Source organism: Protomyctophum parallelum (genome assembly GCF_964188405.1).
Source record: "Protomyctophum parallelum genome assembly, chromosome: 6".
NCBI lineage: Eukaryota > Metazoa > Chordata > Actinopteri > Myctophiformes > Myctophidae > Protomyctophum > Protomyctophum parallelum.
The window spans coordinates 17,195,545-17,222,109 of NC_139701.1; the positions used below are offsets into that span (position 1 = coordinate 17,195,545).

The 26,565-nt window shown below is 42.2% G+C and overlaps 1 protein-coding gene across 2 annotated transcripts; it reads right to left on the minus strand.

Moving 5' to 3' along the window:
- Positions 1–284: 284 nt before the first annotated feature.
- ssbp3b (single stranded DNA binding protein 3b) lies at positions 285–25,162 on the minus strand. Of its 2 annotated transcripts, XM_083767944.1 has the most exons (18): positions 25,002–25,162; positions 24,229–24,301; positions 23,973–24,034; positions 23,800–23,884; positions 14,780–14,869; positions 11,029–11,103; positions 10,732–10,794; positions 10,305–10,368; positions 10,129–10,202; positions 7,693–7,757; positions 7,529–7,577; positions 6,352–6,387; positions 5,404–5,458; positions 4,926–4,990; positions 1,863–1,941; positions 1,596–1,624; positions 1,386–1,487; positions 285–487 (listed from the first exon to the last, which is right to left on the minus strand). In XM_083767944.1, the coding sequence occupies exons 1-18, from the start codon at positions 25,055–25,057 to the stop codon at positions 458–460; spliced, it is 1,152 nt and encodes a 383-aa protein (XP_083624070.1). In that variant the 5' UTR covers positions 25,058–25,162; the 3' UTR covers positions 285–457. The 2 variants fall into 2 exon arrangements, with proteins under 2 accessions (XP_083624070.1, XP_083624071.1); XM_083767945.1 differs by lacking the exon at positions 11,029–11,103.
- Between the last annotated feature and the right edge of the window lie 1,403 nt (positions 25,163–26,565).

Consider the following 26,565-nt stretch of genomic DNA (forward strand, 5'->3'; position numbering starts at 1 on the left):
ACAATGCATATGCACACTCTCCAGTGTTTTAAATTACAGAAAAGCTGAGAATTTTCTGCACATCTTGCACCACAAAGCAAAAATAAAAAGTACAAGAGGTAAACTTTGACCATATCTTTTTCTTTGCCTTCAGAGGGAGGGGGGGGAGGGGGGGGGGGACTGTCAAAGAACTTAAAACGTGTCATGTATGCATTTCAGTAGCTGGTTTTGTCACACATGGGCTTGTGAAGAATGGAGAAAAAAAATTGTCCTTCATTTTGAGCAAGGAGCAGTAGTCGCCAGCCATTTTATTTGTTTTTTCGTTTTTGTTGCCCCCCTCCGATTCAGCATTCTGGCGTTTTACGGAACCAAGATGGTGCCCGTCCCTGATTCGGTGCTGATGTGTTTGGCCGTGTCCTATGGTGAGTTCAGATCCTCGGAATGATGGCAAATAGGTGGGATAGGTGGCGGTAGGGGATCACACACTCATCGTCATGGTGGGGGAATACTACGGAGTCACAGAGAAGAAGAGGACAACCACTTAAACGCTATTTACTTTATTGTACGACGAATAGCATAAATAGCCATATAGCCAATCTACAGGCTCGCAACGTGTCACAACAGGATGTGTTGGTTACTTTTTTTGAAAATGTATGCCTATAACGACATGCTCAGAATAGGGATGCCAGGTGGAAAGTGGTTAAGAGACACTCCTTGGTCAAATGCCAGGTTCAGTCTCTCTTACAGTGGCACTGTAGTGAATGATGTTAATGTGCTGTGACTGTAACTTCACTGTCCGGTCAATAGCGCTCTAACTCTGGTTTCATCAAAGCCCCATTACAGCCAACAGTAAGTCCCCTCACTGATGTGTATCAGTTAGCTGGGGAGATGCACTGTCCAGGTAGGGACAGCGCAGCGGACAATGTGGCTAACTAAAGTCAAATATTTGATAGTCTAAGAAAAAAATAACAATGATATGGTGACATACAACAGCTGTAGGTGCGGCTTCAGTTCAGGTGGATCACCACCACCCATCAGGAAAACCAGGCATACTAAATTAACTGGTGGGCGTGTCCACATAAAAATGTCATTTTAACAAATACTGTACACCTTTTTGAAAAAATTCTTCCTCCTTATATAATAATGCCTGATGGTCATGTTTTAGGGTGGACACACACCTCAATTTATACTCCATCATAAGACGGTCTTGCATGCGGAACATAGCAGATCTACTAGATCTGCCATTTTTTGCATCACACCCTTAAATGATGAAGCATAAATCAGGCTATATCCAACATGCCTTTCGCTCAGAAGAAAAAGTACATCCTGCTGTATTTCTACCTAAAAAAAGACCTGCATCCTGTTCCTGTTGCTATTTGCCTGTTTTAGTGGTCAATGAGACTTACATTCTCACTCTGAAAAGAGTGGAGGAAGTTTCCGCTCAGTTCGCCGTCATCTCTCGGAGTCCCTGGAGGATTGCTAATGCCACTTAAATTGTTTGGAGAATTCTAGGAAGAAAGGAAGTAAAGCAAATGTTTTTGAAAACGCACTCCACAACCTAAACTTTTGGTTTAAACTAGAAAATACAGCTTTGTTGCATAATTCGAAAAACTCACTTTGTTTAGTCCATCCATATCACCAGATCCTATAATTAGAAAAAAGAAAAAAAAAAGATTTCTAGCACAGTATCAAGAGTAGGCTACTCTCATACAACAGGGATATAAGACGGACATAACGGAAATATCACATGCCTTCAAGAAGAGTTTCTCCAGTTTCACACAGACAACATAATCTTAAGAACCATTTCCGTCTGCCAATGCAACCTTAACATTTTCCATGTTGTTTGTAATCAGTATGCATGCATATCACCAAGTCTACGTTACCTAGTGATCCGTTCATGTGGTGTGGCTCCATGCCGGCCATAGCTCCCAGGGGGCCATCCGAGCCGGGGCCCATAGGGAACTGGATAGGAAACAAGATAGAATTGTTTACTCACTTTACAGCAGCGGTTTTCATGTGAAGGACCCCCAAATTGATTATGTATTTGGTCGTGGAACCCCTTGAAAGTATTTTGTACCAGGGACCCCCTTGAAAATGTTTAAATAGCTGATCTAAAAGCTCACAATGTATCAACATGTGACACATTGTGGGCTATTTTCAAATAGCCAATGTAAACTGGCTGAGCTGTGGCTCAGGAGGTAGAGCAGGTCGTCCAATGATCCCTAGGTCGGTGGTTCGAATCCCGGCTCCTCCTGTCCACATGTCGAAGTGTCCTTGGGCAAGACACTGAACCCTACATTGCCTCCAATGAGTCGGTCGGTGTGAGCTCGCCACCATTGGTGTGTGAATGTGGGAAGTGAGGACACTGGCGTCGACTGTTCGCCGCTTCACCTCCCAATGTATGAATGAATGAACCATTGTAAAGCGCTTTGAGCACTTGGAAAAGCGCTATAAAAATGCAATTCATTATTATTATTAAACTCAGCACAAAAAGTTCAAAAACTTAACTTTGGTCCATTATTTCTCCACTTTGGTATTGTATTTTATATAATTTAAATTGTTGATTAGTCACCTTTATCGGGCATTCGTGGAATGAGCAACACAGCTAAACGTGTGTGTAGCACCCCCCAAAAATGTGCCAAAATGGCAAATGGTTTGTATTCAACCCTTGCTTACATATTGGACATTTTTATACTTTTAATTTTACACTCAGTGTTATGGAACTCAGTAGCAGGTAGAAGATCCAAAAGCAGCCGCAAAAGCTTGGCACCTCCTCATGCTGGTCACTAACCTAGCCACATATTGCTGTGGGATGGCATACCATTCCTCAACCAGGTTTTGTTGCAAGTCATCCAATGTGGTTCTGTTGGTAACTCTAGCTCTAGCATGTACAGAATGCCCAAGCTGATCCCACAAGTGTTCAATTGGGTTGAGGTCTGGATTCACGGCAGGCCATTCAATTCAATTTTATTAAAGGGTCAAATCACAACAAGTTGTCTCAAGACACTCTCAAATTCTGGAGGTACACTGATGATCCTGGCTCTGTGGGGGCGAGAGTTGTCATCCTGGAGATGGCGTTAGGTTCCAGATTCTGAAGATATGGGATCGCCACAGGCTCCAGAATCTCATCCCGATATCTCACTGCATTGAGATTACATTCAATGATGAAGTTCTGTCTTCCCTGTGAGAGAGATACTGCCCCATACCATTACCAAGCTGTTGTCGCTGCGTATGGATCTTCTCGAATGATGCTACTGAGGTCCCTAACACAGAGTGTAAAATTAATAAAGTGTAAAATATGTGTTTTTTGTTGTTGTTATTACTGTGTGAGACTCAACTCAAAGCAAGGGTGAATACCAACCACTTGCCATTTTGGCAAATTCTTTGGAGGCGCTACCCACACGTTTAGCTATGTTGCTCATTCCACGAACGCCCGATCCTTACAAGCTATACCTTGGAATTATTAAAGTGGAGAAATGTGCCAAGTTTATATAGGTTTTTAAGTGGTTAACCTGATTACGATGCTGTATTAATTAATTTAGCTTGGGACCACCTGAAGTCTCTGGACCCCACTTTGAGAACCACTGCTCTATTCTGTACAACCTGAGTGTTATGGGCTCAGTTGGCTCCATTTGTATACACTGAAGACTTAAAGGGTAAGACCACTTTTTGAGAGGTTTGGGTTGTTTTCTTACCTTATTATTAGGGGCAAACTAGTCCATTCCATGAGTTATTTCGCTCCGTTGTGTTGTTTATTAGCAATTTAAGAAATAAGTCGCTCATTGACTTCCATTTTAATGGGGAAACGGCTCTCAAAGTAATTATTTTAGCACATAAACCAACTAAACAAAAGCTGATTCTGACAGTTTATAACATCAGGAAAACTCATGCGGTTTTATTTTCGTATTTTAAGATAGGTTTATAAAGTTACTATTTTAGTCGGAGATAGACTAGATATTGTGAGGTTTTGTTTGTAAACAAGTCTCCATGCCGTTTGAGATGCACCCAGCTGCAGCCTCGCATACGATTACGAGCAGTCCCAGACACTTCTTCTAAAGGGTCTTCTAAAGTGTCTCCCTCAAACACGTCCATTGTGTATGTTTTTAGTGACAAGCAGACGACATCAAATCCATTTGTTTACATCCCCGTCCTGGCTCAACAGCATTCCAATAATGCGCTTCAGGAGTGGTGTACAGTTTTGGTCCAATCAGATCGTTTTTTACTCAACGCAAACAGCAGTGATTTGGTCGGTGTAGGCATACCTACCGGATCTTCTTTCTACACAAATTAATCAAAACAAGACAAAATTGTCATTTTTTATTAAAAATAAAACCGCATGAGTTTTCCTGATGTCAAACTGTCAGATTCAGCTTTTGTTGTGTTGGTTTGTGTGCTAAAAGAGTGACTTTACAATGGAAGTCAATGAGCAACTTTTTATTTCTTAAATTGCTAAATAAATAACTCATGGAATGGACTAGTTTGCCCATAATAAGGTAAGAAAACAACCCAAACCTCTCAAAAAGTGGTCTTACCCTTTAAATGATGTAAATTAAGGTAAGTGACGTCTTCATTTATCTCAGTGTAACAAATGGATGGGTCCATTTGGTTCCATTTGTACACTTTCAGAGTTAAATTAAGTCTTTTACCGTAAAAGTTCAGATTTTACCATGTACACGCTACAGTGACCATAAGGGTCAATAAGGCATGGCGAGTTTACATTAAAGCCACCAGAGTCAAAGTAAATAGTTACAAGGTTTTTCTTTTTTAATAAAACTACTTTGAGTGCTTGTAAAAGCTAGTATAAATCATGCCTCTACTTCAGTTACTTCAAATATTTACTCCCACTTTTGCCTGAGTTGAGTTTTATGTTTTGGAAACAGGAGTAGGCAATGCCAAAGAGGATTAAGAGTACATCTTTTGGGAAACAAAAAGAGGCAGAAACTTACATTATTCCGGTTTCCAGGTCCAGTGTTGATCATGGTATACAGGTTGTCACCAGAGTTATTAGAGTCTGGAAAACAAATGTTGTTTTGTGATCAGTGTGGATCAGTGTGAACTGGATTGTGTGTGTGTGTGTGTGTGTGTGTGTGTGTGTGTGTGTGTGTGTGTGTGTGTGTGTGTGTGTGTGTGTGTCTCTACACTTGTGAGGACCAAATGTCCCCAAAAGTATAACAACATTTGAGTAACAGATATGAGGACAACTTTCCTGGCCCTCACAAGACAAAAGGTTGTTTTATGGTTAGAGTATTTTTAGAGATATGTTTTACAAGATTCAGGTTGGTGTTAGGATTCAACATTTAGAGGTTAGGTTTAGGGGTTGGTGTTACCTGATTAATACTTGGCGGTATAACACATGGGTAAAGCCATACGTACAGTAAAACAAATGTGAACGTATTGTGTGGTGAGGGGGTTAGGGTTGGCTACCTGCAGGGCTGGGCATGATGGGCGTTCCTGGGGGGCCCCCTCCTCCAGAAGCCCCCTTTGGGGAATAAAGACACAACATAAGCATACAAAAACACACACACACACACACACACACCAAGACTCGAGCACAATGAAATTACGATTTTCTAAATCCCATCTCTCCAAAATATAGGTAAATGTTCATGTTACCGTTATCGTATGCATCACATTTTATATGAAAGATTAAAGCGTTACCACCCGAGATTTGAACCCCATTCTCCTGTGTGGGATTTCTTTTTACCGGTCAAGCAAGACCCAATCCCCACTAGGCTAGATTGCATAAAGTATAGAGCACCGAAGTCTGACATCACTGCCGCTATGCCACTCCATTATTTGTTGTATTGGATTTCCCATAGGGGAAACTGGAACTGTATTCCACAAATAAACAAACCACCCCAGCGATTTTACTCATATGGATATGAAACATTAACTGAGGGTGAAATAGTACCTACCAATTATGTAAAAAGTACAAAGATTCTCCAAACACAGATGTTATCAAATGTAATGTTAATATCATACCTGACAAAAACAGTGTGGGTTTGATTATTTTTGGAACACAGTTCTTATATGTGATGTGATCTAAGATGTGCCTACTGAAATTGCAATAATAAAAAAATAACGCAGTGCCCCAGGGTTAGTGGGAGTGACATCGGGACTTAGGTACTCTATTGTACTTATGACAAGGCAGTATCAACCAGTAGGTGTCCTACCCGACACCAGCGTCAATATTTCTCAATGGAAATGTATGGAGACCACCTTAATAAATGCATTGCAGATGTGTTAGTTAAAATAAATGCCAGACTGCTGGATTTGTAAATACAATCTAGATAGGGCAGTGGGAAACTGTTTTGTCATGCAATTAAATTAAATACTACTGTATTAGTTTAATGTGTCAGGAAGAGTTCTTACCCCATATGCACCAGGAGAGGGTGACGAGTAAGGCATCTGAAACCAAGGAACAGAAAACATTAGACAAGAAAAGAGGGAGCGCAATTCCTGTCTAATCCACAAAACAGCACCATTCGTCATCTGATCAGCCTTCTAATACCATCATGTCTGTCGGTCTAGCAGTCTGTGGAAACCAGGACACATAATACTACAATTACAACCCAGACTAGAGCCTCGGAGCACACTAAAAGCTCCACGGCTCTGACTTGAAGCACAGACTTGGCTACGATCCGAACCAGCACTTCTGTGTGCATGCAATATTATCGTCGCTTATCGTAGCCGATATGCAAGCTCGAAATGTGGAGCGAAGATCTGCTACTTTGCCGTTTTTAAATTTGAATCCTGAAAAGTTGTTTCCACCTGAGAGAGATGATATTGCGAATTTGCGATTAATATTTATGCAGTGAATATTTTACAGTTTAAGAACACCCAGTTTGATATGCATTAGGTATCATTTGATACAAAAATATATTTAAAAACAATAAATTATCAGTGATTTGTGTCATGTGAAAGAAGCGCTGTCTCCGTTTTGTTCTCGTCTCCGTTGTGTTCTCCCCCCCATATTAGTATGATTATTATTTTAGTAGTAACGTGTATGTTTGTGTGTCACAACCTCGCGCCTCGCGGCCGTTGTTTGCGTTCGTTTACGACGTTCTGTGCGTGGTTCAATCAATGACTGTTTTGTTGTGGCTTTCCTGCTGTCCAGCTCATAACATTAGCAGCTGTTTTCGCTTCGAGGCTGCGGTGGTAAAGCTTGCACACTGTGGTGCGGAAATCAGCCAATGCGTGTGGCATAGTTTAGGAGGCAGGCAATCATACTACACTCCTATTGGCTTAGGCAGCATGTGTGGCAGCCAATCAGGACTAGGCATTCAGTATGACTAGGTGGTGACTGTCGTCTACATTTCATGAGCTTTCATTAGTCAGGTTTCACCCGACAAAAAAAGTGTTAATTAACCTCTGACAAAGTAGAAATGGAAAGTTCCATTTGGTTCGTATTTGTTAACCCATTGGACCTGAGGCAGATTCTAAAAATGCCTTCTAAATCCTGACCCAAGTTTGTTGGAAAGCTATATTTATTAAAAAATGTTAAATAAAGTGTGTGTGTATTGAACACACAAAGCAAAAATAAACTCACAGAGTTGGCATTGTTAGGATTGGGCCATGGCCTGCCAGTACCTGGGCCCCTGGACAGTGAGAGGAACAGAACCACCAGTTAAGATATCGCATTCAGGTTGACAGCAGATAATACACAAAATAATACGCAAGTAAGATGAGAATGAGATCAAAAGAAAGGCTCACATGTTTACTCCTGGCATGCCGGGACCCATGGCGTTATGTGGAGGCCTCATCCCACCACCAAAGTTCTGAGGAGAAAATCCATGACCAGCAGAGACTATATTAACAAATTCCTGATGAAATGTTGTTGAGCTAAATAAATAAAGTTGATCATATAAGATATAAAGTAATATATTCAACAGTTTTCATGGACTTATGTAAAGATTTATGTAAAGACATTAACATATTTATACGGTATCAATGTCAATTATATTCTGTATATTGATCAATATCAACTGGTTTTCACTAATGACCTGTGGTACGCATTTCCATATAATTTCCCCATAATGCATTTCTTACTTTTTTGCAAAGTTCATATAAAAATTCATATAAATTAAGTAATTAAGATCATTGGCATAATAGACGGATTCAACAAAATATTGTTGAACAATAATTTTTATCGTCATGTTTGCACATTGTAGCAATTTGTTTTGCTTGGTGGTGGGTGAAAGTATTCCTTTACTGACTGACATGAAACTGACAAGAATCAAGCAGACAGCTTGAGTAAGTAAAGTAAACGCGTGCAGTAAAGTAAAAGTAACAGAACACCGAAAGAGTGTGTGTGTCTGACAAGACGACGGAGTGACATGAAGTGATTGTGATTGGATGAAGATTTATTTCAACTTGATCAGAAGCTTGGTTATTGTTGTTTCCCCTTTCCTGATGACAATGATATTGCATGTTTTCATAGCCTGCATCTGGGATACATGACTGGGTCATATACCAATTTGTGAATTTAAGGTCATTAAATAGGTTTGGATGCCCATACTCATCAAATGATTGTGCCATCATGCCTGCCAGGGCAGAGTAGTTGTGTGTGGCATTGGGATGTAGACATGTTTTTGATTATGCTACATACTGTATAAGTAGTCCATATTATCATCATCATAGTGCATAATGGATTCAAAAATGGTATGTGGAGTTGATTATTTTGTGATTATTCTAACAGTCGTTAGAAACTGCAACTTTATTTTCCTTTATCTCCACAAGGAGACACCAAGTGGTATGCAGCACTTTATAAATACAGGCCTGGATGAGGATTTCCTGTCAGTGGCCCCCACACCAACCACAAACAGCATTTATCAATCCATATGACATGAGCATAGCTGACGATCAAATCTGACGATCAAATCTCAAGTCTCAGCATGTGTACACAAGTGTTTTTCACATTTGTGGACTTGTGGTGCAGCATAGTCAGAGAATCTGACAGGCATTTAAACATGCATATTCAAAAGTATGTTCATGTTGTCAAAATATTATAATTTGTACACTGACTGACTACATTTCACATATTCATATAAATAGGCATTCTCAAATACTTAATAGGTTAACAGGTGACATGATTACAAATAAAATCACACCTGTGTGAAGTGAGGGGCGCTCTTATCAATTCATCATACATCATCTCATTCCAGCCAATCACAATTTGCGTCCTCACCTTCGTCTTCAATGTTTGTGTTTACACAAATGCTCAAAGCTGGACATAGGAGGGGATAGCACCCCTCAATAATTAAATTAAAAAACATTAATGGTATAGGCTAGATGATAATCCTTAATCAGTCAATTATTTACAGGAGCTTTCACAGTCAACACATCCAGACATTGACAATAGCAGACCTGGCTCTCTTAAGACTTCTAAGTGTTTGTAAGACAGGAGAGGATCGTCAGGAACACTGGAATCTTTTCATGGGATAGTGTCTCCCAAGGCATGTCCTTCTGGAGTTAAGCCACAATTTGGAACCTCAAGTTAAGGAGAGAAACTCGACACTAGAATGCTACCTGTGCCGATGGTCTCCATATTGGGAGTTTTGGCACCGGGGACCACAGCAGGACTGGAGGTCGGGATACGTCCAGTATATCAAAGCTAACCATTAGCAGAATGATCAAGTCCCTTTTTTGGCAACAGCTCCAATTTCCATAAAATGATGCTCAGCAAAGCATGATTAAGAGACAATTGTATGAGATTGCTGGGTTTCCTAATGTGATTGGTGCAATTTATTGTAGGCTACCCATGTCTGAAGGCACCATCCATGAACGGTACACATTCATAAGCTTCAATCTCTATAAAAAAATTGTTATAAGTTATAAATTGACTGACAACTACTGTGCCCAAAACCACTCCAATATCGTCCATACAGAGGATGAAACATTGTCCATATGGGTATTTATGTTAATTCATGCCACAGTAATGGCAATTGTGCAAATTGCTCAACATAAGCAAGTTAGCATCCTGTAGTTTCAAATTTTTGGGGACCCATACTCTAAATGTATAACATATTAAATGTTGGGGTACTCAGGGCTCACCCAGGTTCACAATGGGGCTCTATAGGCTGGCGCATAGAGCATTACAGGACATGAGACCAACAGTTACAATAATATTTACTAGTGTAGGACACCTACCTGAGGACCAGGCCCCATCGGCCCCATGCCTCGAGGGCCACTCATTCTCTGCATTGGCCCCAGGTTAGGATGTCCTGGACGGAGGAAGGGACACACAGTCTTGTTAGAAGGAGTCAAGGCAATAATTTGACTCATTACAGAGAGCATGAAATTAGGCTGTGATGTGGACAACTGACCTTGTGGTCGTGTTGGGTCCATGTTAGGCAGCATGGGGTGAGGACCTGGTCCTCCACCTGGAGGCTGCAGGGAAGGGAATTTTTTTAATTTATTTGCTATGGATGAATGAATGTAGTCTTTATGGCGTGTGTATATTATGGTGGAGTTCAGTGATTCTCAACCTTTTCTCAAGGAAATTGGGGGCAGTTTGATATGCATCAGGCTATGGGGCCCCCATTTGATACAATTGTATCTCTGGGAGCCTCATTTACATTTACCTTTGAAACCCTCTCAGAGACTCCTGGTGGTAGGACCTGGACCCCACATTGAGAGAGACCCAGCGGTCAAGCTGATACAGTACCAGCCAGGTGTGGTCAAATGGCAGCTATTGGGTACTAAATAACTGACTATCTTAAGTGGGTATGGTGTGCGCCAGTGTTTATTTACCTGGTTACCCATCCTGATAGGGGGGCCTCTGGGACCCCCAGCAAAGCGGGGTGACATGAAGGACTACAGAAAAGAAGGGCAAATCAAATTAGTCACAGGTCAAAAAAATAAATAAAAAGTACAACACACCAGGGTATGCTTATCTGTCAATTATGTGTCCGTGTGATTATTCAAAGCTGCACAAAAAGCTGCCAAGCTGAGAGAGACACGCGGTGAAAGCATGAAGCGTCAGCAGCGAGAAAACACAGTTTCCCCGACAATGGAAGCACAGAGAGACGGGCAGAGACAGAACATTACCTGACTGTGAGGTCCCATCATACTGTTAGGGGGAGGTGGCTGGGGATGAGGAGAGCCCTGGGGACCAGGTGGACCCTGCAGCAGCGCACACACAACGTGGAGGGATATGCAGGGACGAGGAGGAGGTGGTGGCAAGATAAGGAGGGCGAGAGGAAGAAGGAGTGAGAAATAAGTGAGAGCGAGAGAGAGAACACGGAGGGGGCAGAGAGAGAAGCAGGGTTACTGCAGGGCACAGTTGGAATGTGGCAGAACTAAAATGTGGCGCAAAGGAGGAATAAAAAAATAAAAAAGGAAAAGAATGTTCAATGACAATACATATATATATTTTAGGGCAAAGCTTGAGAGAGAGGATTCAAGATTCAAGCTGCTCATCTTTGCTCCACTAGCCAGTTGAACCCAAGCATCCCTATTCTTGGGGGAACATTCAGTGGAATAGCTGAACTACAAGCTCCCAGCATCGTGAGCTTCTTTGAAGATAAACAGTAAAAACCGAAGGGGGCCTACTAGTATAGAGCCCATGGGAGTATAGGGTTGAAGTGGCTAGGAGTAGAGCCAAGCAATGACACAGCCTTGAAAGAAAGAATATAAGATGGGAAAGAGAGAGGGAAGGGAAATGATGCGTGATCTTCTTGCCTGTCAGTCAAGACGTTAAGCAGCCTGCTGCATGCAACATGTCATCACAGCTAATTTAGCCCAATTAACAGCATCAATTAAGCCCTATGCAATTAGCCTTACAACGTCCCAAAACATCAGTGCTGAGCAGCTAATGTTGCTGATCTGACAGAGTGAGGGGCTTAATTGAGACGACTCCTATGAATTCTAGTAAAGATAGTCTGAGTCACTGTAAACGTGCATGGCATGCATGCGCATGCACGTGTGTGTAATGTGCATCAGTTCAAGCGAGCAAAACAGCCTTTTATCATCAACTTGGCTTTTTCCCAAATATTGACGCAATCATATTAGTCTCTGCACTCGTGTTTGCAAGTTAGTAATAAGTGGGTGGATTTTAACCACTTAAGCCCTATATATTGTTGTACATCGTTCGGCAAGCTCACAACACTTCACATGGTGTCGTGAGCTTGTAGATCTAATATTTTTTAAATATCTTTTTTTAAATGGTTGCACATAATGACATAACAAAAAATAGAGATGCCAAACTGAAAGTGGTTGGAGTGCAGTGAGTTTGGTTGAGGAGTGGCACGGGGCTGTAGAGATGTGTTGCACCGTTTCATGTCACCCCTTTACAGTCAGGTCCTCACAGGAGCCTGCCAAGAGTTTATCCTCACATGGTATTGATTTACTGTGGGTGCTGCACCTTTCGATTTCTCCATTAGAGAAAATGGCCAGGCCACGCCTCCCTGTTTACTACACTGTAGGTGGGGGTGGGTGGGGGGGCAGACAGAGCGTCCATGATGTTTACTACAAAAGCTCAGTGTGGCAGTAGCCCAAAGCAAAAGCCAAAAGATGCACAAGCACAACGGACAGAGAAATGCAGCCCTTCATAATGATGCAGACACCAGCCTGACAGGCACATTCAAATGAGCCTGCAGCAATGCAAAAAAAGGGATGACAGGTGAAACAGGGAAGCAGAATAATTGCGAAGCACTGCAGTTGGTTCATATACACTTTCCCAACGGAAAATAATCCACCCATAAGCCCCTCTTCTCCCCCCACCTATGTGGGGACGAGAAGAGTGGAAGGGTGCAGTGTAAAGGAATAAACGGCTGTCCACAACAAGAATGATTGACATTTGTTTTTACGTCTGGAGACTCCTGTCCAGGAGACACGCTTCCAAGAACAATGACAATATCAGTCTGTATATCATGGATAGCAGAGTCCTCACCACAACTCTAACGACATCGATGACAGAGTCCACACCACAACGACAATCCCACAACATCAAAACTCATCCAAATGTAAAGGGCATCACGTTCAACACAGTCACATTCAACATGGAAGATTACATTGCTGAATGACTCATCACTGACGTCCTCTTGATTATAGCTAGGATACATCAGATTGATATAGGACATTATGAGAGAAATGTCTTTAAAAGAACATTGTTGGATTCTTTTCACTCTCTCGTCTTCTGTGAACCCATACCCGCATACCCGTTTTTCCTTTTCTTTCTCTGTGAAATGTACAGCAGTAACAGATGACCAATATTCATTTTGGGGCTCACACACAGTTGGGGGGCTCGCAGCATGTGCCTACTGCCTAGTTGGCGGCACTGTTAAAAATGTTCTCATTCATCGTGAAAAATCATGCTTACATCATTATCTGCGCCAGGGGGAGGTGATGTTTTCTACTGTGTATGTGTGTGTGTGTGTGTGTCTGTCCTCAGCTAATCTTGCAAAACACTATGCTCATGACATTTCTGGTACACGCTGCCAGCAGGCCAAGAAACACAATCCCAGAATATTGTTCACATAATCTCATTCTCAGACCACACCGTCCCTCCATGCTCAGGGGATGGGCATTTGGACTTTTATTTTTGTAAACGTGCAAATGTGAGTGGGTCCACGGTTAATGCAGCATGACGTAATATTTACACAAAGTAGCATTGCATCACATATCATGAGCCTTAGACACAGAAACTGTATCGAAGCCAAGATGACGTCCGTTGAACACAGCAAAACCAGCAGCACTCTCACAGACAGACGACATGGTGAGCGGTGCCAAAGCATTGGTCCGACAGCTCTTTATTCCGAAACACTGTTGGTCCGATGCCGCGTATTTTAACCCTAACCTCACTCTAACCTAACATTTGTCGGCCTAATGATGGGCTGTCAGACCAATGGTCAGGGCCCTGGCGAACACCTACAGGTAAGTGTCCAAATAAAGTTAAAACAGTAATCTGTCTTTGCATAAATGTTTTCCACTGTCATGTGGTCCATCAGTCTTTTGTATAAAAATCTAAATTAAACTTGTAGAAAGTACTGAATACAAAAACGACCCATTTCCCACTTAATGTGCCACTTGTTTTGACGTTAATGGCTTACAATAGATTTCTTGGCAACCTGCAAAAATAGATATTTGATACATACGGATCCAACAGGAAGAAGTAAACATTGCGGTTATGTAGGCACATGTAGACAGTTCAGCTATCCATGCACACTAGTAGAACTCATTAATGTGTTAACTCCAGACTGACTGCTGTCAGTCACTTTGAAAAACAGAACCAGTGTGTCAAGGACCCAACACAGCAATACAAGGCCAGCGTTGATAAGTGTTTGTGGCTGAAGAATGCTGAGAATCCTCCCTGCCTGTCACAATGCCTTTGTAGGCCACCTAGCATTGTAATGGGCTCCACTGAGCGACCCTTTCAAGTTATTGTTGTTCTTTATGGTTATTATTCCTGGTGTGGATGACCCTTAAGGCCCCAGGTAGGGCTGCAACTACCAATTCAAATCATTTTGTAGAGATTATTATATTGATTAGTATACATTTCTGATTAACAGATAAGTGCATTTGGGGGGTAAACAATTCCAATTAAGAATAAGACTAAATTGATTCGTCTAATGATTTAACCACACATTTGTGAAAATTGATCATAAAAATATATATAATTAAAAATGTATATACTTTCTATTTTTAAATAATCAATTAAATCAAACAGTTGTGCCCTGGATGCCTGCAACACCCTCTTCATGCATGAAGCACGTTAGATTCATTTCCCCCGCAGTGCACATGGGTTGATTTAGGACTGAACACACCAATGAAGACGATGCTAAGCAGGTGGTGGACTGACCTGGAAGAAGCCTGGTGGCATAGGTCCTCCTGGCATGCCCTCACCAGGTGGCATCCCTCCCATTACTGGACTGGGAGCTGCAGCTGCACTCTGAAGGAGAAATGCACAAGATCAAAAACACATACTGGGAGATATTATATAGTCTACTCTAGACCAGCGGTTCCCAAACCTTTTTGGCCATGCACCCCCCGTTACCTCCCGACCTAGCTCCCCTTTAATATTAGTTCATATAGCTTCTAAATCTACTATTAAACCACACTATATTTTATACAACAGATATTATTGAAAGATGTGAAAATCTTTAAAAACAGGACGTTTCTTTTTTTAATAATCTTGAAAGATGTTTTTTTAAACAAAATAATTTCAGATTGTCCACGGTCAAATCATTTAGAGAGAGACACCGTTGTACAACAAAGTAGTCATTAATTTACAAAAAACCTATGTTGAAATATGGAGATACGAAATTACTGCCCAACAGCGACAATATGCAAATGGTTTGTGCATAATATATTATATCCTTAAATTCAATTGGATTAGAGCCACTAGACTACAGAACTAACAAGCCCCAACCTCTATACACATACCTCACTATCCTCTTGCTTCAATATAAAACTAAATATCAGTACTACAGTACAAAATATCTGTCCACCTAAAACGACAAAAAGGAGGGGGGAAAAAAGCTTGTGAATCTAGAACTCATGCTCATGCCTTTTGGGGCCAGTGAGAAACTTGATCTATCGAGACACACTTCAGGCCCAAAGCTCATGACAAAGCTGACCCATGGGACAGAATGCATTTAAGAAATCTAATAGAGCCCCTCGCCCCCCATTCATTCAGGCGACTGAGCCCTTGTTGCCGATCTGTGATCCAGTGGATCAGATAAACATCGGTGGGGGATTCACTGAGTCAGTTGCTCCAAAGTGCTTGTGCACAGCGGGATGCTCGCTGGGCCGATTTCCTGCTCCAACCACAGGGCCTAATTCACTAATGTGCCATTTGCTTCGGTCACACGCTCCTAATTGCCTGGGTTTTCTTCCCCTTTAGCTAGGGCAAGCCGAGATTGGCTAATGCCTTTTGGAGCTACGAAAGCAGAGAATAAACCTTGCCTTAGACTGACAGCAAGTCCTCCGTTTTGTTGGCACACGTCACATACAACGTGAGACATATCCCTACACCAAACAGTACATACACACGTGCAGGAGACCACTGCATAAAATTAAATGCATATCATTCGCTACATGGAAGGAAGTGCATGCATGTATGTGTGTGAAGAAATAAACACACTCAGCCCAGAGTGCTACCGCTCCACAGACAACACTGGTCAATAGCCAACACTCTCCCTGGTATCGACTGCACCCTACCTAATTCTATCTTCTCAGACTGCTGCTGCAGGGCCACTGTGAAATACCACAGCAGAGAGAGAAGTGAGGCCATAGGGAAACATCAGGACTCAACGCAACTAGAAAACTGTCATAAAACACAACATAGTAACAGCTAGTAGTACTCACATTTTATGTTTTACCATACAGTGGCAGAGTTATATGAGAGTTATATATATATATGAGATCACGGATATGCAAATTCTGTGATAAAAAAACCCACCAAATACATAAAGTACCTCACCTCCCCCTCCTCTATCTCGACCACGAGTCGCACCAATGAAAAGTTTTTTTTTTTTTTACTACATTGGCTTTGCCAGCCATTAGCTGTGGGGTGATCCTCACATACTGATGTGCGTATAAGTCCTCTTTCTCACCCACAAATAATCTCAAACAATTGAAAACATGTCACATGGTATAAACCTGATGGCCCAGGGCCAGGTTCCCTCACATCGCTATTCAATGTTTCTTCACATACAATAATAGACACCGATGTCTAAATAGGTATTAGCGGTGGTTTCAGTCAGAGGTTAAGGGCGCTTTCACACCCAAAGTTCGCTTAGAAGGTCCGGATCAAGGACCAAGGACCAAATATTTGCATTTTGATTTTGGTCCGTTTGGTGTTCACACTGGACTTTGTAAAGCGTACCAAATATGTAAACAAATGACACGTGGACATGTTAAGCGAACCAAATGGTGAGGGGAAAAAGAACATGAGGGGAAATCACTGTCTACAAATTTTGGGGCAACCTTCAGTCACACAGAGAGAGAAGAGAACAGACAGCAACAACTTGCTATTGCATTCATTCTTATTAATTATTTTATTAGCCAAATAAGAGCAACAGATGGAGAGGAGCAGGTGTTTGAACAATAATGTGCTTGCTGCTGATGCATACAATTCACAGAGACGTATAGCCTACAAGGTGTCCCCGATAAAATTGACTTTTCTTCCATGTGTGCTTAACCTTAACCCGATTAGATATATATTTCTGTGCATCAAATCGGCGGGCATTTCCATGTCATCTTATGGTTTAAACTTGAAGGTGGTCAGTTAGTATTGAGCTTCAAGTCAGAACAGCTCCGCTGCAGCTAATTGAGTTGATCGGGTCTCTCCCCCTCATGTACACACACACACACACACACAAAGAAAGAAACTCTCGCGCATGAAGACTCATGCATCGCATGCTTTGTCATAACTTTGCGTGGCGGCGGCGCATGCCTAAAACAGCCTGTCGGAGTGGACCAATAGCAGCCAGCTGCAGCCTCGCCAAAAGCCAAAAACAACGAAGCCTGTTAGCAGAAAACACCTCCCGAGGCAACAGAACAGAGAAGACAAATACAAAAAGAAATAAAAAGAAAGTTTGAGTCAGCTTGTTCTTTTGTTGTTCTCTAGCATATGATCTTTGTGTTTTTAAACGTGACCCAGGCAGTTCAATCACTGCAACGAGGAAGTCAGTATGTGATTAGTTTGACTGTCTTTTAGTTGTCATTGCATCGCTTTGATTACGTTAATGGACTTCTGGTATTGTCGCATTATTATTAGTAGTCCATTTGAGAAAGCCTATCAAGTCAAGGGTTGCCTTTAGTCTTAAAGAAAGAGAATAATGACTGTGCTGGCATTATATAGCCTACTGTATAGCCTAGGCTACAAGTCAAGCATTATAGCCTAGGCAATACTATTTTGATCAACTCACATCAATAATACCGGGTGAAAGAAATATGTCACATATTGTACAATAGCCTATGAAGTTAATATAGGCTATATTTAATGGTTTGCACTGCAATGACATGGATCTGAAAAATGAATGAAAATCTATTGTGCTGTCGCCCGTCGCCCCGGATCGCACACAAATAAAAGAAATTGCCAAGACCACTGACATTTTACTTAGGCATATCTCGCTCATTTCTTATGCGATTTTTAAAATTAAAAAAAATCACCATAATCCTTGGGAACTCTACTTTCAATTGGTGTTGTCAGCCAAGACTGTATTGTCTTCCAATCTAACGATATAGTCACATTACGAGAGAGAGAGAGAGAGAGAGAGAGCGCATAGATAGGCTATATTAAAGGCCTGTAGATATAATTGCTTGCATGCGCTGAGAAAGCTCCAAATTTACCATACCGTACATACCATTCCGTGCACATCTGTACAACTTGTAGGCTACATCTGTTATTTTTGCGCATGTGAACCACGCTGCCATTACATTTGCGCTGCGCAGTGCACCTCGACATATATGCGTCTACTATTAAAATCAGACTGTCAGCTGTCATATCAATATCCCCGTAAAAAATACATGCTTTTACAACTAATTATTAATGCAGCCTCACAACTGCCGACGCTATTTTGGCTATCGTCTATTTTGGCTATCGTCCTGTAGCCTATTATTCCTCTATAAAGTCTGAATGCATTCACACCAGTAACGAACCGCACCGTGGTTCGTTTGGAAGTGAACCGAGTCCGGCCTTTTTTAGCAGACCATGTTTCGTTTCTTTGATCCGCACCAGAGTTCGGATGCACGTTCACACCAACCGAACCAAAGGGGTAAGCGGACCATGGTTCGTTTTAAACGAACCAAACATGTCCGGTGTGAAAGCGCCCTAAATGTCTGATTTGATTTCCATTTTCCAACATCCTTGCTTATAAAATACTGGTCCCCGTTTTGGGTCATATGTATCCATCACTCATATCAGCAAAAATGTTTTTTTAGGATTGATTTTTCTATTGCTGCTGGCTGTTTAAAAATGTCATGGTTATTAAAACTAATGTTTGGCTTTACTTGTGTAATAGAATTATTCTTTAGAACATTTAGCTATTGCCTGGATGAGAAAAATAAGTAGAGATGAAGAAACATTCATCAAACTAGTCGTTGTACCAGAAATTACATTTTTCAATTTATGCCACAGCATTCCTAGTTCTCCTACACCATCGTCCTAGTTTTAACACATCAGTTTGTGTTCGTTTCATGTATATTATAAATATGCATAATTCATTCATGATCTAGTTTCCCCTGACAGACAAAAAATTGCATTGTTAGACATAACATTTACTGAAACAGATAGCTGAAAATGATTTCACTGAAACAGATTCATGATTTCACAAACAATTTGAAAGATTTCAGATGAGGCTTGTAAGCAAATTACTGGTTTACAGGGTAAGCAGGAGTCACAACTCACAACTTATTCCTGCCAATTCACAATGGCAGTGGCACAGCTGTACATCCCAAGACCTAATTACACTCTGACCACCTGAACATCATTCAACGGTCTGGGAGTAATACTGGTAGAGGAAACCCCACATTCATTTCCATTCTAAAAAGTTCAGAAGTTTAAAATGGTCTATGAGATCACTGACAGAGATCTTTATTTATTTTCTTTTATTCTTCTTCAAATGTATTCTTTATGCGTTTCTCCCGTTTGTCTAATACAAAACAACTATTCTCTATGGCAGACTACCAAGGATGTTGGGTAGCTGCTGGTAGATAATCTGAATAAGCAAGCACAACTTTTTACCCAGAAATTTCCCAATACATTTTTCTACTAGTCTTTCAATCGGATTGTCTAAATTTGCACACAGTGAATAGCACATACCGGTACTCATTTAATAAGTATGGTGTGTGAGTCATACTGTACATTAACACCCTCCAGGACCCACAAAGTGACCAAATTATAGTTTTCAGACGCAGATTAGATATTTGTTTGGCTTTTAGATATTTTAGATATACATTTAGATATTCGTTTGGCTTTTTCTGCCTGCGTTTCCATGTAGCCTGGAAAGTAACGTGCATGGCGGGTTCCCAGGCATGTTGTGCTTGATCCTTATCATGTCCCATTAAACCCCACTGCTGTGCTAACTGAACTGTCCCCAGCAGTCTGATGCTGCCTGTGGTGTGGGAAAAACAGAGGACATGTCGCGCTCTTTACTACAGGAAAGGCGGCAGATGTCTCAGTCTCTGCCCTGAGCTTTTGACTGGGCCTAGGACTTTCTTTATGGAAAGGCTAATTCTAACCCCCCCCCCCCCCCCCAACACACACACACACACACACACACACACACACACACACACACACACACACACACACACACACACACACACACACACACACACACACACACACACACACACACACACACACACACACACACCTCTCCCCCATTCAATATAATGTATCTGCGTGTGCAAGACTGCACGTGTATATACACACAACAATATGCAATCCCTGCCAAGCAAATTCTCCTTGATTCCTTCAGAATCACTGAAGGAGGTTACGAAAGGCCAGAGTGACTGCGGATGTGCTTGTGCTCTCTCTACAAAAACAAAGACGAAGGGGGAGCAGAGGGAAACAGAGAGGAGGGGGGGGTGACAAAGACTTAGTGTCTCACTGAGGTAACCATGAAAAGGCAGATAGAAAGAGAGACATGTTTCATGAAAGAACTGAGAGCAAGAGGCACACACGCATGAAGGAACGAGGTAAACAACAACAAAACTGAAAACAAGAGATACGGAAAGAGAGAGAGAGAGATTGAGAGAAGGGGGGTGAGAGAAGTAGACTAGATGAGTGTGCAGGAAGCAATGAGAGGGGGCAGGGCTGCAGCACAGACCACCCAACTGCCTCCGTCTGACCTGGGCTGCTCTTAACAGCCTCAAACCTTCCATTGGATCCACCACTACAAAAGAGATCGGCCCCATGTTTAGCTTGTAAATGTTTAACCATCAATCAACATCATAAAACCCACTTTGGAAGCAAGACTGATGCTCCTCTTTGTCTCTGGTTCTCTCTCCCTCTCTACAGCAAGGGGACCAAGACCAGGTACGACAGTTTCTTGTTTCTCCCCAAAGCCCTCCTCCCCCACTCCACCATCATACCAACCCTCCTTTCCATTTTATTCCCTTGGCTCTGTAGTGGATGCTGGGTTTATGCCACAATACCACTCCCCTTTTTCCCTTTCCAATCTGCCCCTCAGCTCCCTGACAGCCATCAATCACCCGCTGACGCCATGGCGACCAGACCCCAAGGGAGCGTCATCGTCCATCAGGCCCAGCGTGAATACACCAGAGACTTTACGATCACCGCCGGGCGGCTAGCACAGGCACCCGCCACCTCCCCCACGCCTAGACAAAAGGCTAGGACTACTACTGTCCACACACACACAGAGAATCAACATCTGAGCGAAGGGCAACCACAAGATGTCGAAGAGACGACCGCATAGAAACTCACAGCCTCACATCACAGAGGGCCCATGGTGACATTTCCCCATTTCCCTCATTTGCTTAATGCTTTCCATCTTATGAAAATGGTCTCAGCTGAACTCAGGGTAGCAGTTTCTTTGGTTCATGGTCCTGGTTCGCTTTGTCATCAATAACGCAGCACTTTGTGTAAGAAAGTCTGTCAGTTTAATTGTAAAAAGAAAAGCAAGAAAAAACATTTGAAAAAATTATTACTGACATTTACAAATAAACAACTCACTCGCTGCAAAGATCGTCTTTTGACGACTTTTTATATATTTATTGATTCTGAATGGTCTCACTGATATCCACCGCGTCCCCGTCGCTAGGTAACGCTTGGCTCGCCTGTGGTTCATCAATTAAATGATTCCCCGCCGTCCATTGCCATTACAAGCGCGATCTTAAAATCCTTTTTTCCTCGGAATTGAGGCTCAGATTGAGGTGTTTGAACAGAATGTTGATGATACCTCTGATGACTTTTAAAAATACGATCGCCAGATTATCTTTAGGTGATTTCGCTTCCGGTTCATTTTGGGGTGAATTTTGGAGTCTTCAAATAAATTGCAGCGCCGGAGTGAATGGTGACAGCCAATGAGTTCAGTTAATGGACCATATCTACCAGACAATGTAAATAGGTGTACCACACAACAAGGGGACCCAAAGGCAACAAAAGACAGCACTATTGATTACGCCAAAACCTAGGTGAATAACATGGCCATTTTGGCCAGTTCCCTTGTCAAACGCAGCACTCCTTTGTCTGTGTGGGACTGGAATAATGAGGAATGTGGCCGCTGAGAGGGCAGGGCCCTGCGCACTCCTGGCTCACAGGTCACCTGCCAGATCAGGAGGCCCGTTGCCCTAGCAACCCTATCTGCCAAGAGCAGGGCCAACATCTCCATTTTAACCCCTTCCTGCTCAGGATGCTATCAGCCAACGGCACAACGGCGCTGCCTGTCTGTCTGCTATGGAGGCTTCCCTTCCCTGTGTGTCCCCTTCTCTTCATCTGAGCAGTCACTGTGGAGGTGACCGTGAATGTGAACCGTTTGATGAACTTCTGCCACATGGTGCTCTCATAACATCTGAGAGAGATGGGACTTCATAAAGACGAGACTCGAGGCCAGAAACTAATACTCAAGCTTTAATTTGACCAGCGTGTTTTAATACTGTAGGCATGAACTCTTGACTCAAATCTTCCTTATGATTCTTGATGACTATTCTTTATGCATTTGATAGATTTCCACGTGTTGTTCTTGCTTACTGTAAATCGCTCTAGATTAAGAGAGTCTGCTAAATGCCGAAATTGTAATTAAAATAGGGGAAAAATGCGATGTAAATAGTCTAAAATGGAGTAAGCATAACATGTCAAATGCTAACTAATAGGTCACAGAGTGATAATCATTTCTCCCACAAATTGAGGAATCCTGTACAATATACGTTCTACCGATTCCAAGCCATTAGGATATGTTCACTGTGTTGTGGTCTGTCTGCCAATGGAGTCAAATTTCAAACATATGCTTAAGCTGCCACAAACCAGTCAGAGGCTGATGGAACCATTGGAGGTGAAAAACAACCTTGTGCCCAATGTGTTTTGAGCAAATAATAGAGATTCTCGTCTGCAACACAGCTAGGACTCTGGCCCTTTTATCCTCTCTTGGGACATTGAGGAAGGGTGCAACTTAAAAAGCATGGTGTGGTGGTTCAGTAGGCGAGCAACATCGACAGGTCTGACTCAGGATATGCTGACGTCAGCACAATTTTCCCAGAAGCCTATACTGTAAGCTCCTCGCTGGGAGCGTCGTTTGGCCCAACGACAGCTGGATGGAACACTAGACTAGACAGTTTTAATTTACAATTGAAAATGGCAACATATTCCATGATAAAGGGACCTACATCTGTGAAACCAAAGCAGCTAGATGTTCCTCAATAGTGTGCAAGAAGTACAAATCAGACTGAATATCACTTAAGTGACATTACAATACAGGCATCACACTTAAAGGGATGTGTGTGCGCTACTCAGTGTGAAAGTGTAAACAAACAGATTTCTCTTGCTACAGTCAAATACATTATTTGACTTAGGCATTTAGCAGACGCTATTAATCCAGAGTGATTTACAGTAAGCAAGAGCAGAAAACATGGTAATGCATCAAATACATAAAAAATAGTCATCATGAATCATACGTAAGCTTAAGAACCTAACAGTGGAATATCTATCTAATTAAACTACAAGTGTATACACTATAGAGTATTATGTCTACATAAAGTGCCATTTAAGTTACATTCCTGTCATATACCACAATCTGAGTTGAAGAGGTATTATCTTTACGGGTCTTTGATGATGAAATGATCGCCTTCCTCAGCGCAGGACAGAGCAATATGCAAAACTATTGACTACTATGTCACGGAAGCAGCACTCACATAATCATGGAAGGCTTTCGCTTCGCTGGAGTGGTCACATGTCTCTCTTCTCTCTGGCGCAGCGCAATACAGGTCCCAGAATACACTGTGATGAAGAAGGCAAAATAAAACATTATGTTACCCCTAAACAAACCATGGACCATTATTGGGAACGGTGACATTGATTTACTTACCACCACCAAGAATGTAGGAAACCAGGGGGTTCGCCAAGTGTTATGTTTTTTTCCCATCGTATCTAGGGAATGGGGGCAATTCACAGAGAGGTTTGGTCATGGCTGACAACTACACACAAAGATCATACTATTCAGCAATCACGTTATTACTGCTAATAGAATTAGAAGAAGTAGAGCATCAACATGATTTTGTTGTAAATTGAAATAGATTATTGTTCAACTATAACAACATGCCATTGCCTGAACTTTATCTTACCTCTGATAGAAAGGTCTGTGCAGACTTCTGTGCTCCTATGTGTAACAAATATTCATAGACGTAGAGGGCCAACCTGGATTAAGACACACATTTAACATTTGTTACAATCTTTGGTCAACATCAAAAGAAATTAGGAGACATGTCAGGAGGTTACATTTCCACAGGCATAATGCATGGAGTCGGCCACAGGCCCACTGAACAATGGCTGCCAATAGCCTATGCCAAACAATTAAATGGGGATTGTGTAACGAGTCCAAAGCCTGGTAAAGATTCACAACAATTACAGATTAAAAGTATCGACTGAAAACAAAGTATCGTCTCATGTCGCAATGATTAACAATAGCTCCTCCAGCCTACAGTAGCCTGTACTGTATCCTGGTGGCATTGATGGGGGCTGAGGGAAATAAAATGTATCCAAAGCGCAACAGTGAAACAATGTAGCGCGGCGATGTTATTGTTTTCTCTCTCCCACAGTCGCGAATAATGACCGGAAAAAATATTATATAACGCACTGGCCGCCCAATTAACACAGCCAAACATGCACACGGTTACGGTATCAGCGGAGAAGATGTAGGGGAGAGCAGAAAGCCAAAGGCAGCAGAACAGAGCCTAGGGAAGGAATGGCGAGCAAGACAAGGCGGTTCATTCAATTCCATTCTCGGTAGGAGGAAATCGCCTTCTGCGAGCTGCTGCCGCTGCCTGTCCAGCGAACAACAGAGAGACACGCAGGGAACAAGTCGCGGGATAAAAGAAACGCTATGGAAGCTCCTTACTTCTCTCGTGCTTGGCCGTCCGACGGCACGGGGGTGCCTTTGCCTTTAGGGAACATGATTTTGTGTGGGAGGACGCCCGCCTTCTCTTTCTTTTCGCTATTTCATCTGTCAGATCATCACGGCCGCGACCCTCTCGCACTCCAACCGCACTTCTTCTCTACCGAGCCTGGCCAAGGGGAAGAGGCGGGGCTGCGCTGATTGACGTCCCGTCTCACCAATGGGCACGCGGTCTTTTCCCTTAAGGTCTGCCTTTCGGTGCGTTGTGGTTTAATGGCAAATATCGAGCTTTCTATGTAAATGAGTGCGTATATGTAATGTATGCCAATACACGAAATACAGTAATTAATGAATATCCCTCAATTGCTTAATTGGTAGGATAATCTGACCATTTCCTGTCTCGTAGGCTACATTTCCAGAATCCAGGCTGATGTAACCAGCTCATACTCCTAGTTTATGTATGAATTTTATTTTGTGTAAATATGTTAAAATTAGGGATATAAACACAACTAGCTTCAGTGAAACTGAACCACTAGATTAGACTATATTAGATTATTGTTGTGACTGACCGCAGGTCAAAATCGTGCATTTCCCGCCTGTCAGTTGGCCATGCCCCCATATATCATGCCTCGTGACGTCATCAATATTAAGCCCATAATATATGGAGACCCCTGATGTCATCAATTCAGCAACTCTACATCTGACCTCAAACCAATTCAGCATGTTGATCTGACCCCCCATGCCAAAGCGCCAGCGCTCGCCCAGCAGTCTGCTGTCACCCAGGCGGATATGTTGATCTGACCCTACATGTCTAGGCCTACTAGTACATGTAGGTACTGTATCAAGTAGGCCTACCAATTCGTTTGGTATTCAATCTGTATCCAAATTACGGAAGAGAACTTGACCCCAAAAATATCATAGGCCTAGTCTACTCAAAGAAACAGCACCAAGTTGTGTACATTTGCTATACTCAGATTCAGAATTAAATTATTTAACGTAAGGCCATTAAAAAATTAAGTATATGATACAAATTAACAAAATATAATACAACCAGGTCAAATTAGAATTAAGGAACTTCAACAACTTTACTGCAATTACTTTATCATGGGGCATTGGGGTAATTGCATGGGGTGTATTGTTGTTATTTCTTACTGCAAGGTAAACGACGTGTCACGGTCATTAACAGATCTACGAAGCGAATTAAGCTTGTAACCTGGAAGATCTTGTCTGTAAGCGTGTCTGTTGTTTTTGGCGAGCGACACAGAGTATAGTCTCTGATGTCTTGGAAGTTGGTAGGCCTACAATGGAGTTGGACAGATGGTTAGGAAGTGTAGCTCGGTTTCCTGCACTTTTGTATGCAGTGGGTGCAAAGCCTACTGCATAATCTGTTTTCTCTCTGGATACAGGTCTGTACGAAATGAAAGCCTGGGTATCGAGGCTAATGACGGCCTTACTCGGTCGCAAGACTGTGCTCACTGAGTCTGTAGCCTTATATAGTTATTAAGATTTTTCTTTGTTTTGGGTCGGTCACGGACGGTGCTGCAGTGCTGCTCAGGTATATTGTCTG

Bases quoted from the DNA above. Each gene is read 5' to 3' on its own strand.
- ssbp3b (XM_083767944.1), bottom strand. From the start codon at position 25,057: ATGTTCCCTAAAGGCAAAGGCACCCCCGTGCCGTCGGACGGCCAAGCA. The intron at 11,104-14,779 runs GTCAGTCCACCA...GCGCTGCTGCAG, and splicing joins TGCCACCAGGCTTCTTCCAG to GGTCCACCTGGTCCCCAGGG. The intron at 10,369-10,731 runs GTAAATAAACAC...CCTTCCCTGCAG, and splicing joins CTATCAGGATGGGTAACCAG to CCTCCAGGTGGAGGACCAGG.